Consider the following 17,977-nt stretch of genomic DNA (forward strand, 5'->3'; position numbering starts at 1 on the left):
TGTACGTTCTTAGTTTAAGAAAGCTTAAGTTCTTTTGAATGTTTAGCGTTTACGTTGCGGCAGCTTTATCTTTTTTTTTTTTTTTTTTAGTTTCATCTATTTTTTTATTTTTTTATTACGTTAACTCACAGTGGCTACGGAAGGTATTGGCATATTGACGCTGTGTTTTTTATGGCATTTACAGAGTAATTAATTGGGTTCAAATATATTAAATTTAGTATCGTTTAGTAGCACTTTCGTATAATTACAAAAATCTGGTACTATAGGGCTAAAAAATAATAAAAGCTAAAAAATAGAATATTCATTGAAGTATAAAGCTACTTGCAAGTAATTTTTGTAATTACTGCATCTAAAAATATATATAAAATATATAAAATTTCGTATCGTTCAAAATAGCATTTTCGTACGATTACAAAAAATTGATGCTATAAAAATACAAAACATAGAGGTTTCAAGTTGATTAACGAGGACACAGAGTGTAAGAATCCCACGTTATGTAAACTTTAAATCATTTTGCTTTTACTTTAAAATACACAACTCTCTCATTGTCATTCACGTTCCTTTCTCTAATTCAAACTAACTATTGCTGCATAAAAATGACTGCAATGTAACATTTGTAGTCTGCGATCAATTTTTCACAGTTGTCACGTTCGACGTTTATTTTCTTCAGACGTTTGAAACATAAATTTGTTTAATAAATCATTGATCCAATAAGTCAATGACAAAGAACAATACGAAAATTTCTTGAATGTCGAACTAAAGTGAAACTTCAAATACAAGTAAAATAACATCATTTTAATAAAAAGCAATATAAAACAGAAATTCAACAATGTTGATGTTTTCCCCAACCATAATTATCGATCGCCTGTTTCTTTCATTACTATTCGATCATGCTACTTAATATTTGGATTATTTCTTCGTACTTCCTCTATTCCCTAGAAATTGCCTGACTCATGCCTCATCTAATATGCGAGATCATGATGGCAAAAAATATACCGGCGAACATAGGTAGAATTAAAATAGGATTTGTGACGGGTATAGAATAAATATTGCACGATTGGATGTCGTACGATGGTGGGGAAAAAGTAAATTTTAATCAAACTAAAAGCGTTCGACGTTGACCTATATTATTCCTTGCCTCTCGTGACTGTCGCTTATTTTCTTGTTTCCAAAGAAGGCGTTTTTCTACCAACCAATTAATCTGCCCGGCGATTATGGAATAAAGACAAATGTCGGAATATTTTAGGAACATGTTGTAATAAAATTAATAAAAATTTCATATTCTTAACGGCAAGAGAAGATATTATTTATTTGTTAAAAAAAAAAAGGGATTAAAAAATATATTGCGACTGTGGTATTGAAATCGTCAAATATACGTTGCCAACCGTACATTATGATATTTATAAAGTTATTTGTTATTTATAATATCAAAATTGTATGTACATATAAACAAAAACAAACTTAAACTGCGATAATATCCATCGAGACAACGATCTACAGTGAAATCCGTTATAACATACTGCACGCGTACCGAGCGAAAATTCAAAGTCGATTTTCTCGAAAACAAAGTCTCGAACGAAAAATTTTTATTCTATATTTTCGACTCCTTTTTTCGTGTAGAATCACCCCCTTTCCGCTTGTACCACCAGTTACCAACCACCCTGTATACATAATTGTTTTAGAAATTTAGGAAATGAATCAATTTTATGATTTAATAATAATAATTTATAAAGTTATTTGTTATTTATAATATCAAAATTGTATATACATATATATAATTGTTTTAGGAATTTAGGAAACGAATCAATTTTATAATTCAATAATAATAATTTGTAAAGTTATTTGTTATTTATAATATCAAAATTGTATATACATATATATAATTGTTTTAGGAATTTAGGAAACGAATCAATTTTATGATTCAATAATAATAATTTCTAATGTTATTTGTTATTTATAATATCAAAATTGTATATACATATATATAATTGTTTTAGGAATTTAGGAAACGAATCAATTTTATGATTCAATAATAATAATTTCTAATGTTATTCGTTATTTATAATATCAAAATTGTATATACATATGTATAATTGTTTTAGGAATTTAGGAAACGAATCAATTTTATGATTCAATAATAATAATTTGTAAAGTTATTTGTTATTTATAATATCAAAATTGTATGTACATATATACATATATAATTGTTCTAGGAATTTAGGAAACGAATCAATTTCATGATTTAATAATATTTTGTAAAATGAAAATTTGTAGGAGATTTAGAGATGTAAATGTAAATAACTTGGCAAGTCAAGCAATTTTCTACCAATGTTCTACATATTCTGGTTTATGTTCTCAAAAATATAAATTTGCATGAAACTTTGCAGCCCAGTTATTCATATCATATAATTGCAATTGTAAAGAAAGTTATTTGACGAAAATGTTGGGCTTTAGAAGATTCACAACGAAAAAAAACTAAAGTGTCCAAACGTTATTTTTTTATATATAAATTGGCAATATTTTCATGAAATGTAATGAAAGGAAATACAGTCGGCGTGGAAAATATTCAGACACTAACGTAACTTTGACTTTTCGATATTTTTTCACGTTAATTTATAGAATGTCCGAATGAGAAATATTTTCTTCTGCTTTCTCACAACTATACACGAGACTTCAATACACTTTCATGAAGATATTTTTATTGTTTTATCTGCATTCATTTCAGACACAAGTCAAACTTACGCTAGCGTATCGAATATTTTCAAGACCGACTGTACGTAGTAGCAGAAAAGAAACTCGACTGAATTAAAACTCGACTTAAAACAGTCTAAGTCTAAGGGAAGATTGTCCTATAGCAGCGACAAAGACGAATGATTTTTATGAATTTTTTTACATTAACTAGCAATTACAGTAGAAACTGAAAGTTAAATGGCACATTGCCTTGCAAATGTAATTTTTTTCATTTCAATTCCTCTTATCGTCTGTCAACTTCTTAATCTGACACGTTCAATAAGCTTTTAAACTGGCGTGTACGATAACTGAAAAGGCTGATTGATTGATTGATCAATCAAATTTCTCCTGGGATTGAACCATAAATATTTATTTGTTTATTTGTAATATTCTTTTAAGCGATAGAAACTAAACTGGTCCGCTAAGAAGAGCAAGTTTCTCTTCTAAACGCTAGAACTTTTCCAATTGTTCATATTCTTCTTGCAAAAATAGGTCGAAACAGAAATATCTAACTTTAAGGAGCTGCATTCTGGTGACTGTGACAGATGTTTCATTGCACGCCAACGATATATTGTCAAAGATAATCCACAGCACTCGCGCAATATACAATAAACAGTAAGAAGAACTGAGACACGAGAATTACATTTGTACTTCACGACTATCTGTTTTCATCCCAACAAGGTCTAATTGCATATAAATAATTGGTAGTCAGTCTTAAAGAAAAAAAAATTAATTCGTTAAAATCACACGCTTTTATCGATGTTAGACGAGAGTCTCTCCTTAATATCACGTTGGCCCGGATTCTCTTACTTTACGTAACATCTAGCACTTAGTTTCCCAGGCAAAGACATCCTCGGCGACTCTGTCATTACGAACGCTCTTAAAGCCAATTTCCAGAGGAAGTGGCGTCGAAAGCGATATCGCATCGCCTTTAAAATGCGATCACGTTTCTGCGGCCATTGATTTTCATTTCTTCGATTTAATCCCAATGAAACTGTGTACGTCCGAGGCAACGACTCTTGCTCGTGGAAATGGGATTAACGAGCAATCACATTAACGGAGAGTAGATTCTGCTGTTTAATGAACGAACCGTTGGTTGTGAGCGAACGAGAAAATTTGAAAATTGGATGAGAATTTAGCTGTTTCGAGGATTATAATTTGGAGGACCAAGGGATTTTTACTTCGAAGGCTATAGATTTCCAGGACTTTGAATTTAGATCGTTAAAAGGCTGTGGATGTGAGAAACGGGGAATTGAAATATTTCGAAAATTATAGATTCTAGGAATTTAAATTCAAACTCAATTACAATTTAAATTTAAACTCAATTACAGTCAGAAATTAAATAGTCGAATACGTACATTTAATATTTAAATACTCGGACAGTGTGATTAAAGGGAAGACGAAATTGAAAAATTGAAATAGAAATTCTGGTATTTTACGGGAGGAGAATTTTTTTAGGAGCATTTTAAAAAAAAAACCTACCTCGAATCGCGATCCAAGCGTCGTTTTGCTTATTGTGAGTGGCCAGTTCGGACAAAGTTACGACACGTGGAACTCCACCAACGCCGGTTAAATCGACGCCAGAGTTTCCCAATCGAATCCAGTCCATCAAACTGTGGCCAGGTGCTAAGGCTGTTTTATTTCGAGGATTGCCTGGAAAAATTCAGAAAAACAAACGCTTGTTTGCTTACGCGTTTAAACACATGCATCGAAATAGTCGAGAGAATGAAGAAGAAGAAGAAGAAGAAGAGGGAAAGGAAGAAATATATTTTTAAGAACTACATTTTTATGGTGTGCGTGACGTTGCCGAAATATTTAGCTGTATTTTTAGTATCTATTGATTTTTGAAAATCTAAGAATCACAATGCTTATATGTATTTCTCGTGTTTTCTTTTCAAATGGGACTCACACAAGTACAAATACATACGTATTTTATTAGAAACTTGAAATGTATAAAAAGCTGAAACCTACATTTATTTTCTGTATTTCTTTTAGGAACTGCAAAATGCTTCTGTGTGTTTTGTTACTTTTTCTTTTTTTTTTTTTTTACTTTTTGGAAACTACAATACTTTCGCATGTATGTGTGTGTGTGTGTGTGTATATATATGTCTTTTTTTACTTTTTGGAGATCGCAATGCTTCTCTCGACTTTTCGTTTCTTTTTTTCCCGAAATTTGGAAATTGAAAAGTTATAATAGGCACTTCTAACGTTTCTTGGAAATTTCAAAATTGCAACGTGTATGTTAGTAGGAAATGCATTATAATACGGTACACGACATTATAACATACAGAAAATAGATTTTAGGTGAAAAGGATTTGTTAGTATGCGTGTAGCATAGCGAATAAAAATTCGTCCAACAGCGAACGTGTTAAATACGAAGACAATATATCGATATGATTCTGCATTACAAAATCTATTTTTCTTTACGATACAATACCAATTGAAACACAAATTAAATAATACAACGATAATGGAAAATAAATAGTAACGACCACTGTAGTACACCAGTAAAGTTCGTTCGATCCTAATAATCAGTCACTCATTTTCCACAACACGTGTATATATTTTGTCCATATATTTTTGTTTTTTTTTTTTTTTTGGTAAAAAATATGCAACAAATTTCTTCGTATCTTTCGACATTTTATTACAAATATCTCGTATCTCGATATAACACAAAAACATATTAAAATGCGAGTACAACTGGTAGCAAAAAAAAAAAGACACAATAAATCCAGTAATATCCATAAAACTGCACGACTCATTAGTCACAAATTGATTAGTTAACAAATACTGTCTGTTTCCATGCAGTTAAATTACATGTAACATAAAATAATAAATAAAATTACCACGGTTCAAACAAATAAACCTAATAAAACGGATATCAGCAGACGATCAGGTGATAACAGAAAATCCAGTTATTTCTCATTCAACCAAAATACATAAATTCAACCCTCTGTAAATTCACATGGAAACACCCATCCCCACTCGTTGCACAGGAAACACGATAAGTACGCAAACGTTCGCAGAAACGGGACGCAAGTAGAACTAATAGACAATTATCGTTAATTACTGACCGTCCTGAATCTGCAAACCGAGACTTTGCGGAGACCCCTCGCCGCCCATGACGGATACCAAAGACGCGCCGCAGCATCGTGGCATTTTCTCATCGAAACGTCACAGTCCGCAAACCTTTAACCATCCTCCTGCATAGAAATTGCATTGCATTGAAAAAGCAGCAACCCTCGACGAGCGAAATGTTTCGAACACGCGAAACAAAGATAAAAAGATTGGCGATGAAATTTCCGCTTGTTTAAAAGAGATTTATTTCGTGAATTAGGGTTGTTCGTGAATTATGTAGGTTATAGAGGGATTTCTTGTACGATGATAGAAGGTCCCGGAAATTTCATTCTGTTTGCAATAAAATGTTGGAAAATAAAATTCGTACGATACGATGGAATTATTAAGATATTATACGATTGGGTGTATACAGGGTGGTTGGTAACTGGTGAAAAAAGAAGTCGAAAATATTGAATAAAAATTTTTTTTTTAATTTTTCCATCGAGACAACGATCTGCAGTGAGATCTGTTATAACGAGACGCGATAAAGTGTACGCGTACCGAGCGAAAATTCAAAGTCGATTTTCTCGAAAACAAAGCCTCGAACGAAAAATTTTTATTCTATATTTTCGACTTCCTTTTTCGCGTAGAATCACCCCCTTTCCGCGTGTACCACCAGTTACCAATCACCCTGTATACAGGGTGTCCTGTAACTGGTGGCACAACTCGGTACAGAGTGATTCTACGTGAAAAAATAAGTGGAAAATGCGGAATAAGATTGGTTCGTATAAAGCTTCGTTCGCGAGAAAATCGAGTTTGAAAATTTGTAGACGGCTATGTACCGACTAAAAATATCTTGAAAATAGAATAAAATTATATAAAATAAAATGAAATGTTTTCGTTTAAAACCTCGTTTCCACGTGTTTAGCTATTAGTCGATCTATTGCACACGCGCGATACATTTTCAAATGTATTTTTCTCGAAAACAGAGAGTCTTATGGAAAAATTCTATTGTATATTTTTCACTTATTTTTCCATCCAGTTTATCCTGTGGTCGATTATATTTTCTTTCGTTCAGTCCGGAATTAGCCAAGTCCAAGTATAGCCGACAAATTTTCAAACTCGATTTTGTCGGAAATGGGGCGTCGTATGAAAAAAGTTTATTCTACATTTTCCACTTGTTTTTTCACGTAGAATCGCCTCACCACCCGATTGTACCATTAATTACCAGACACCCTGTATAACCAGGATAGTGAAAAAGGTTATTCAATATTTTTCTCCCGTTGAATAATATTGCATAATCTTGTTCGTTATCATGATTATGAATAATCAATCTGAAAATTTATTACTCTTCATTGACGTGATGAATGTGTTACACATTACTTTAATGTAAATAGTCAATCATCAGTCGTCTACGTAATTTGTAAGGACTGCTATAATCAGACATTTCATGCATCGTAGACTACAATAATAACAAATGGAGTAAAAAATTATAAAGAGACAGTCTCAAATGTAAATTATATTCTTTTTACTTCCAAGTAAATAACATAAACAGTACGAGTTGCTCTAAGAGTAATGCGTAATATTGGTTATTCAAATAAAGATATAAATCTGAAATATGTCGTATCTAAATTTCAAATACGTTGAACTTGGATTATCAATGATTTATTTACCATAGAAATTATCTATACTTTATGCTAAATTGTCAGTTTCCAGTTTTTCCCTTCGAAAGGCATTCCAGTAGCTAAATACATATGATAATCCTGATCATTAATCAAACTACTAATTCAGCGGCATACAAAATAATCCGTAGAAATACTATTATACAAACATACTTTCGAATAAAATTGCAAATAGAAGAAAGATGGCCCTTTGCTGTTCAAATAAAAAGAAATAATTCGAGAAGCACTGAAAATCTTCTTGCCAAGGAAGAAGAAAATTAATAACTGGTAAACGAGCTATTAAACGGCTGTTTTCTATTAAAATTCGAAATTTAATGTAGATAGATAAATTTAATGTATGTAAATAGAACAACTCGGAGTATTCCATCGAGGAAGAACTCTTCAAACGATATTTCGAAGACGCAAAGACACTTATGCTCGAAGTTGTACGGAATATAGTTACAAGCATTTATGCTACCTGAGGTCGTTCGCAAGAAAACACTTCAATCATTTGGCTACTGTGAAACAGCTAACGTGAAAGGATATGATAGGAGCAAGCGAAGAATCTTTTGTCGCGCAAAAACTGGCTACAATGAATACAAAATAACCAACCTCCATCTAATTAAAACAGCAAACCATAAAGAAGCGAAGAAAAGAAAACCTGGAAGAAAAAGATCTCTCTCAATGGTCCACAAAGAACTATCATATTCCCGCAGAAAAATTAAAATCTTTTCAACAAAAGCGCGACTACCCGTGCCCGAGAGGTAACTGTCCCAGTGAAAATTCCGCTGAAATAAACCACGGTTGCTGCGGGAAAGCGGCGACGAAATGAAAAAGCAGCGAGGAAACAGCAAACGACAACAGAAAACAACGAGGAAATAAAAAGAAGAACGCGTACTAGCCTCGAGTAAACTCGAATCACAGTTGAATATACTTAGAAATAAGCGTTGAACTACTTTAACAGCGTCAGCAGTCTAACCTGAACCGCAGATGAAACGATAGGAAAAACGCAAACAAACGTCGACCTATTGTTTCGATATGAGGAAAACGGAAACAGAATAATCGGGAAACTTTGCAGACTCGAATCTGCTTTACAGTGAATACAAAAGGTATTGGCACACCGTTGTACTTATTATACTATTTACGTAATAGTTAAGTAGGTCTAAGTATATCACATTTCGTACCATCTGATGGCACATTTAATACGATTACAAAAATTTGATACTTTAAAGATGTAAATGTAAGAAGATATAAAGCTTGGTAAAAGAAGAAAGAAAAGGTTCGTTACAGAATAAGGATACGTGCGAATACTTTGTGTAGCTGAAGTATATCAAGTAGCTTGATATTAGTTGGCGCTATACAGCGGATCATCGTGTATTTATATAGAAAATTTGTAGATGGAAAAATGCATAAAATGCATGGAAATGATGGAAAAATATAGGAAATATTAAAGGTATAGTACTCGTTATGTTATTTAACAAGTAAAGCAATGTAGCCAGATCACGTGTTTCTAATTATATTCGTAAAAATAGAAATTGACAAAAATATGTGTTATCTAGTTATTAAACTGTCGGTATTTATAAACATTGATATTTGTATGATCGTAATTGGACTGCGGATATTTACGCAAACTCGTATTTTCTGCACTTAATTAAGAGATAATTGGAATCTAGATAGAGAATTATTTTACATACTAATTAGTATAACCAGAATATACTGTACTCGTATTCTGTACATATTTGCACCGTTAAATCTCTCGTAAGTGCATAAAAGCATAACTAAAGAGGCGCGGATGGAATGTAAATAGAAATTTCTTTCGTTACATGAACGTTGCAGTGAATACGTAATTCTGGATAGGCAACATATTTTTACATATATATACAGGGTGGTTGGTAACTGGTGGTACAAGCGGAAAGGGGGTGATTCTACGCGAAAAAAGAAGTCGAAAATATAGAATAAAAATTTTTTTTTAATTTTTGTTTAATTTTTCTATCGAGACAACGATCTACAGTAAGATCCTTTATAACGTACCGCACGCGTACCGAGCGAAAATTCAAAATCAAAGCCTCAAACGACAAATTTTTACTCTATATTTTCGACTTCTTTTTTCGCGTAGAATCACACCCTTTCCGCTTCTACCACCAGTTACCGACCACCCTGTATATGTACAAAGATTTCTAACTAAACATAGATTTCATTGACATATTACATAAATATTATAATAAATATTTCGTTTTGGATCGTTACCACATTTTTACACGTCATTTGTACTTTATATTTTTGGAAATTTAAATTCTCCATAAATATGATTAATTAAAACAGAAGATCTTCCTTCATTCTTCCGAAATCACTGGTGCAAACCGACTTACGAAACAAACGTTGCTTTAGACGTAAGACGTAACATAGCATTAACATGTTAACACAAAGAGACGAAGGAAATTAATCGTAGAGGACGAAGAATGAATACGTCGTTGATCTTAGCTTTGTTAAGCTTTGTTTTCGTTTAATACATACCCAAGAAACCGCATTACTTATAGGATGGCCTGGATATATCCCAGGAAAAACTGCTGAGACCGGTCCAAACGATCGGTCGTTTTGAGAACCGCGTCGATCGATCCTCTTCTAGACTCGAACAATTCTCGCTTTCTGCGTGATCCTTTGTAATAGGAGTGACGAGCGAGAAATAAGAAAAGCAAACACCCACTGTCTCTGTTATCCAGTTACCAGTTTCTCATGGCAAAAATCTACCATCTACTGTCGAGCTCTGGAGACATATCTCGTTAAAATTCATCTCGTCCATTAGACACTTTACTAGATACCGATATTTTATCGTCGTGCAATTGGAACTGAGAGTATCGAAGGTTTGCGATTTTTCTACTGCGGAACAATAAATTTGTAGTTGATGAAATAAAGTAGGTAATCAGGTTGAAACGAAGCACACAAGCGATGACCAGTGAACTGTGAACTGTGTAGCGGTACTGCGATGTATTGAAGCCTTGAATTAGATTTGGGTTAATCGTAGAGTAGCAGATGGAATAATAAGGTTAAAAAGATTCAGAAGCGCCGATCATTGAACCGTGAACTGTGTAATTTCGTTTCTACGAAATTGCAACCGGCACCACTCGACATCTCAAATTGTTTAGATCGAAGAATAGTAAATTGATAAAATAATATAAATCGAGTGATAGAAGATGATTTTATTCAATAGCACATTGAATAAAAATATTCGTACGCGGAAATTCAGTTGTAAACTATGCAATTTTCGCGAGATTGGAATCAAAGGTATTCGAGCTTTTTCATTCGTCGATTCTTAGACCATAGAGTAACGGGTTTGTAAAGTAAAAAAGGTGACACGATAACGCGAGGACCACTCACGGGTCTGATCGAACGCGAAAACTGAACGGCGAACTGCGTAATTTTACGAAATTGAATAACAACGTTGACAAGATTCATAGGTATCGATTAAACGCGGTAACCGAGCCATAAACCAATTTCGTTCTGGCGAAACTGCAACTAAAATTAGTTAACTGAATTTTATTTCCTTCGTAGATTCTTAAGCTGTAGAATAATAGGTCGAATAATAAAAGATTGGAAATATTGACGAGTGTGATCGAACACGACAACTGAACTGTTCATTGTTTAATTTCGTTTCGTGAAATTCAAACACCGAGAATATCCCGAATTTCGAACGCTTCCGGCTTACGGATTATAATTAGCTCGAATGATAACGTGTCGGATAATTAGAAAAGGAAAAAGAAGCAGAAAGAACAGAAAGATTCACAGGTGTCGATCGAACACGAACACTGAACTGTGAACTGTATTTCAAGGAAACGTGATCTCGATGAATACAGCAGGACGAAACGTTGATCCCGCGCTGGTGGACTGAAAGGTACTGCACCGAAACACGCGGACCGATATAGCCCTCGGACAGGTAGATCAATATAGTAGCTACGATGTGCCTAACACGCAGGATCTCAGCAGTGAACGCGTGCTTCTCTGCCCGTGGACATCGTCGGACCTCTCTTCGATAGCTCTATGTCTTTCTACCCTTAGATTTAGGCTTCTACCCTCGCTAATTCTTTCATGACGCTGTATTGGCAATTCTATAGAGAAGCTAGCTGCGACGTGACACAATTTTGCTTGCAGCTTTGGCAATTGAAGAGGCAACTGCTTAACACTAGAACAGAGATACAGTCATACTCTTGCGTATAAGTCGAGATAAGTATTAGGACGTTCGACGATATTTGGTGCAAGTGTTTTAGTGTTCGCCGTTTTTATTTTCTACCTGTTTTATTATAAATGTATATTTAAAATATATTGTAAAAATATATTTAATATATTTCTCACGTTATACGATATCTTGCAATGTGAAATAATAAACGAAGAGCGATGCTCGTTAAAGTTTATCTTTTAAAGCTTTAAATTTCTTACACGAAGTAACGTATATCGACATTTTTTTTTTTTCTTTGTTCCGTATCTTTTCAATCTTTTCTATGCAAAAAGAAGCTAATAGAACGTAACATTATTGCATAACGCTTGTAGAATTTTTATAATATGCGCATAATTTGTTTCATATAGCGTAACATGCTTTTGAAAATTAAAATATATGAACATGTAATGTAGGCTTTTTTTGAGAACTGCATGAGACACTTTAGCGGAGATTCTTTCACTTTGCATTCCTCTTTTGTTCGCTCTCGTCACACGATCTTGATTGCATTCTCGTACATAATTTTCTTGCGACGATATTATGCAAAAAATGCAATCGTCGCTGTTGTGATTTTTTAATGAACGTTGATTAAACAATTTTTTTGGTTTTATATGCTTCGGTGAAAAGAATCTTCGAGTTTAATTACCAAACAATACCACATTTCGCATAATACACGTATTAATTGAGATTGAACGCGTACTTTGAATTTAGAGTACAACGTGGATAATTTGTTTATCTTATTATTATATCATTTTAATTGAAGTGAGAACTGCAGAATGCCGTGAAAAAAATATTCAAAACTTTTTCAAACTCGTGGTTTTCCATGATTGAGTGCTGCGTTAGAAGAATTCATAGTGTACAGAGCGATTTAAGGTTGAGAAGTCCGTGGACGCTTTATATTTAATGAGCCAGAATTTTACTAATTAGAGGAAACTCGTTTATGTTGCTGTATACAAGTAGAAAATAATAAAGTTATTGCTCACAATGAGATTTCGTTCCAGGTGCTTTTACTATTATACAACAACCGTTCGAGTAGCGAATCATTTTCGAACTTTGAATAAAATTAAATAAAAGATCAACCAAAATAGCAAAATAATATCTAATTTTTGCACAATAATTTTCTATAATTTTCAACGAGATTTAAAATGCTTCTCCATTTAATTGTCACGTAAATGAGAAGATTCATGACACGTCTCCCAACTCGTGGAAGACTCAGTAACACCATTATCGTAGTCATCTTCGTCTGGTATGCGAACCTCCTATCTCTCAAAAGAGAGATTGCTCAAGGAAATACGTAATCAGTTGACGTCCGGTGACCAAAGAAAATTCGATCAGCAGAACCATTTCCACTGAAGACATCGAGCTTTGATCAAATGAACCCACAACGACTGATACTTTACGTTCTGTGCTCCTCTGTAGAACAACAAGGAAACACCGCATATAAAAATATCCTTTTCGTGGAACTAAAAATTATACGAAGCAAAAGATTATAAGAATCTGCAAGAAATGAAAGAAAATAGTAAAAATCAGAGATTAGAAAATTTTCTTCCTTACAATTTAATACCTGAAATTAAATCTTAAGAGAAATCCTAGATTCTCTTAGATTCGAAGAGGAAACGTACTTGAAGTATTTTCTCGAAATAGGATTTCAAGACATTTTTTCCCAAAATTTGAATATCACACGTATGAGCGGTAAAATTATAAAAGTTAACAGTTGGCGTATCTTCCGCCAGCAAAATACAATTAAAATTAGAAATCCCCAACAAGTGTCTAATCATCCCAGAAATTTGTTCACAACAAATACGTCAGAGTATAAGAATTAGAATATCTCAAAGTTAAAACACAAACACAAGACTCAATACAATGTCAGACCTACTTATCGATCTGTACCAATCAATCGAACGAAGTAACACTGTTTTCATTTTTTATCGCCTTCTATTCATAGTACCAATGACCTAGAAACAAGATTAATCGGCGTCATAGTGATCGGCGATTAATAACTATAAAATCACAAAAGCGTCGGTAGGCTTTGCAAACATTCAGACGTGAATCACAGACGAACCTTCCATCGTGGTCAATATTTGGTCAAACATTGTAAATCAAACACTATAAATAAATAAAGGAGTATCGAACGGTTCTTCGTAAATATCGAGCGTCTATTTCAATCGTGAAATATGAATAGGTCGACAAAATTTTCCAGATGGAGAAACGTTCGAATGGGATCGTATAAGCACAGTCTTCATTTTCATTTCCTTTGATTCGATGGAACGTTTATTATGACAAGATTCGTACTATTCATAGATTCAGCGACGAAAAGCAACAGAAATTTCAGTACTCGTGGCAGGTTTAATTTTGTCCTGATAATCCTCACTGACAAGTTTCAGCGAATTTTATCTTTCAGATAAAAGATAGCGAATCGTTCGAAATGTTTTTTTCTCTAGTTTTTGGCTTGGCAGATTTAAATGGATGATACAATTGGCAAGAAACATGGAAAGATTTTCTCAGCCGAGTGAACTATCGCGTGATTACTTCAAGATAAGGTCGGAGTCGAATAGAATGATTAATAAGTCGATTAAAACGGATAATACAATTAGTAGAAAACATACAAAGATGTATCGATGTTCGATTTATTCTGAAAAGTAGTTGCTTTTATCGCAAATACGTGAAATAAGTTTCTTTTTCCAATATGAACATTTATATTATTGATTTTAATTATATAATTTTTATAAATGGAAACAGAATAAAAAAGGATACTGAACTAATCGTTTATCAGGCAACCAAACATCTTATTTGAATAATCACCAGAAAAAAGTTATGGATATTCTTAGCTATATTTTATTTTTTGCTCTTTTCCTTGGTTACGTAAATTTATTCTCATAACTCATCTAGGAAATCGAATAGAATAGTTGCATATATCCTTCTCTTTATTTTCTCTTCTTTTTCTCTCCCTTGGTGATCGTCCAAGAAACATTTATGCAAACAAATTATTTCTTAATAAATCTTTTATCCGAATGTTGGATCACATTGAAGTCGTATTACGAATCGAATGTGCCCGATGAATCATATCGTAGCAATGGAAAGAATCGATTGTGCTAATCTCAGAAGCAGAATTAAGGCTATTTAAACCAATCAAGATGCAATATTACCAATTAAGTGTAATTTTCAAAACGTCTCTCTTCTACGTGTAGAGGGGTCTAAGTCCCACGCTAAGTACTCGTTTGAAGCGTTTAAGTGCACTATATTTTATAGTATTCGAGGCTACACGACGATTACGATATATAAATAGAAGAGGTGTATGTGAATGACGTGCTGTAATAGCTGGGAGCAGAGCTTTTAAGTTCAAGGCTTGTTTTGTTGTACTGAATTATTAAAGTGGAAAGATAATATAATTCCTGAGATTATATATAGAAACTTATTAAAAGCATATTGGTTACGTAATAGCTCTATCCTAATTGCAAACGTTTAAAATAATCTTCTTCCTTAATAGCGTTATTTATATTACCGTGTTTATCCTCATTATTGCATTTCTAAGAAATAAAGTAGAACAGTAATACAAGAACATAATGGATCGATTAGATGCAATAAATTCTCTATCCAGTCTCTAAAACGTATAACACATTTACAGAGAAATAAGAAGACGGCCCTGACTTTTAAAAATCTTCCACCCCGCTTGATCGCAGCATAAATTAAATTTCTATGTTTGGATAGAAATATTTCTATCAATCAAATTTATCGTTCAAAAATTTCCACGGACAATTATTTAACTATAAATTCCATTGAGCTTTTAACTTTGTTAAAGCCTTAACCCTTTGCAGTTTCTAATTATTTTTGAAACATATTCAGATAGGTGTAAATAAGAAAACTGATATGATGAGATAATATGAGATAAAGATCTTGAAAAAAATTAGAACATCTTTATTACGATAAAGTATAATAATGGTACATTGCCATATACACGCACGCGAAATTGTAATAAAACTTACGATCATAATACGGTGTCCAGTCACTATGGCAATACGATACACTGTAATAAGATCATCGTGCATAGACTCAGAATACAGAACCGCAAAGGGTTAATAATAAATTGACAGTATAATAATAAACATCTAATGATAGTTAATGGTAATAAACTTCTAATAAAGAAAAACACGTTAACAACGAATCGAACATTTACACCTCAAATTTACAAGCTCGTACATCTTATTTCCTCAAAAAAAGAAAAAAAGGAAATCTATAACAGAAATTATACTTTTATATAGTTTGATAGTTTACGACAGCAAAAAGATATAATTGATTATAAACTTTTACTTTAATTAGAGATCCGAGTACCGATAAATAATTGCTACAAAAAGATAGTCTAATTTCAGTGCAACAGCATACTAATAGAACGTAATAATACAATGATAAGCAACTAATTGTACGACGAAATTAAAAGAACTAAGAACAAAATGCAAGATACATAGAAAATAAAATAATATACAAAGAAAAATATATTAAATATCCAACACAGAATACTCGTCGTTTCATCTCTAATTAAGTAAAACGAGATTCTATTTCAGTATCTCGAGGTAATTGCGTTCACAAGAAATAAATTTGCATAAAAATTCGCGGTCAATCTATGACACTATAAATAGTCAATAAACACACCAGTCGTTCGTAATTTCGATCCAGCACCGATTCTCACTATCGGGACAGGACAGGGGACAGAATTTATGCCGAGTGGCCCTGCCCAACCCTATCCTGACCCAATAATGTAAATCGGGAACGATCCTTTCTGCGGTCACAATAATCCTTTGCACAGGCGAAAACGACAGTTGCAGGTCCCACGATGAATTCTTCTTGCGATTTCAAGCTCGAGTAGGGCCGATTCTCACTATCGGGACAGGACAGGGGACAAAATATACCCGCCAAACGGCCCTGCCCTGCCCTATCCTGACCCAATAATGCGAACCGGGCATGATCCTATTGAATAATCGACTGCTGAGGCACATAGAGATATCCAATCGATTGACGATGGCATTTGGCTATCCAGAATCAATTTTAAAGATGTATCGATTTAAATATGCATTGTATTGCCATCCCTATCTCCTTATACAGTAGGATTCCATCCATCCGAAGTCTTCAGAAGACAACTGTTCAATAAACTGTTCGTATAATTGGAATATATATGAATTTTATTTTCTTTTCATTGTCTAACTATCATTTAATATAATTGTAGTTCACTATCTTTCTCTTTTAGTTATCATTTTTCATTTATGTAATACGAGTTGACCAATTCTCTCCACTGTTATTATTCATTATATTGATTGAAGTAGCAATAGTATAGTGATAATAATAGCAATGGTAATGATCTAAGTAGTAAGAGTTAAGGAAGAGAATTTATTATCAGCTTGCAGAAATTTAATAGGAGAAAGGAAAGTGAGATTTAATAAAAGAATTTATTTACAGATGTGCGAATTTTTCATTTATGTAATACGAGTTCATCAATTCTCTCCACTATTATTATTCATTATATTGATTGAAATAGCAATAGTATAGTGATAGTAATAGCAATGGTAATAGTCTAAGTAGTAAGAGTTAAGGAAGAGAATTTATTATCAGCTTGCAGAAATTTAATAGGAGAAAGGAAAGTGAGATTTAATAAAAGAATTTATTTACAGATGAGCGAATTTTTCATTTATGTAATACGAGTTGATCAATTCTCTCCACTGTTACTATTCATTATATTGATTGAAATAGCAATAGTATAGTGATAGTAATAGCAATGCTAATAGTCTAAGTAGTAAGAGTTAAGGAAGAGAATTTATTATCAGCTTGCAGAAATTTAATAGGAGAAAGGAAAGTGAGATTTAATAAAAGAATTTATTTACAGATGAGCGAATTTTTCATTTATGTAATACGAGTTCATCAATTCTCTCCACTGTTATTATTCATTATATTGATTGAAGTAGCAATAGTATAGTGATAATAATAGCAATGGTAATGATCTAAGTAGTAAAAGTTAAGGAAGAGAATTTATTATCAGCTTGCAGAAATTTAATAGGAGAAAGGAAAGTGAGATTTAATAAAAGAATTTATTTACAGATGAGCGAATTTTTCATTTATGTAATACGAGTTCATCAATTCTCTCCACTATTATTATTCATTATATTGATTGAAATAGCAATAGTATAGTGATAATAATAGCAATGGTAATGATCTAAGTAGTAAGAGTTAAGGAAGAGAATTTATTATCAGCTTGCAGAAATTTAATAGGAGAAAGGAAAGTGAGATTTAATAAAAGAATTTATTTACAGATGAGCGAATTTTTCATTTATGTAAT

At 32.8% G+C, this 17,977-nt stretch overlaps 1 protein-coding gene across 15 annotated transcripts in view; it reads right to left on the reverse strand.

The window, feature by feature from the left end:
• Positions 1–17,977, reverse strand: part of LOC126864702 (cytochrome b5 reductase 4) — a 30,983-nt gene that overhangs the window by 6,526 nt on the left and 6,480 nt on the right. For 5 of the 15 annotated variants that reach the window (XR_007689307.1, XM_050616270.1, XM_050616272.1 and 2 more), the window contains exon 3: positions 4,213–4,383. Coding sequence is in view for 14 of the 15 variants with exons in the window: in XM_050616270.1 (XP_050472227.1) it covers positions 4,213–4,383 (171 nt within the window). In the remaining variant the exon portion in view is untranslated. Of the gene's footprint in view, positions 1–4,212; positions 4,384–5,804; positions 5,934–9,962; positions 11,626–17,977 lie in introns of all 15 variants that reach the window. The other 10 variants (XM_050616280.1, XM_050616278.1, XM_050616276.1 and 7 more) reach the window with 10 other exon arrangements.

This window comes from Bombus huntii, chromosome 4 (genome assembly GCF_024542735.1).
Source record: "Bombus huntii isolate Logan2020A chromosome 4, iyBomHunt1.1, whole genome shotgun sequence".
Classification (NCBI taxonomy): Eukaryota; Metazoa; Arthropoda; class Insecta; order Hymenoptera; family Apidae; genus Bombus; species Bombus huntii.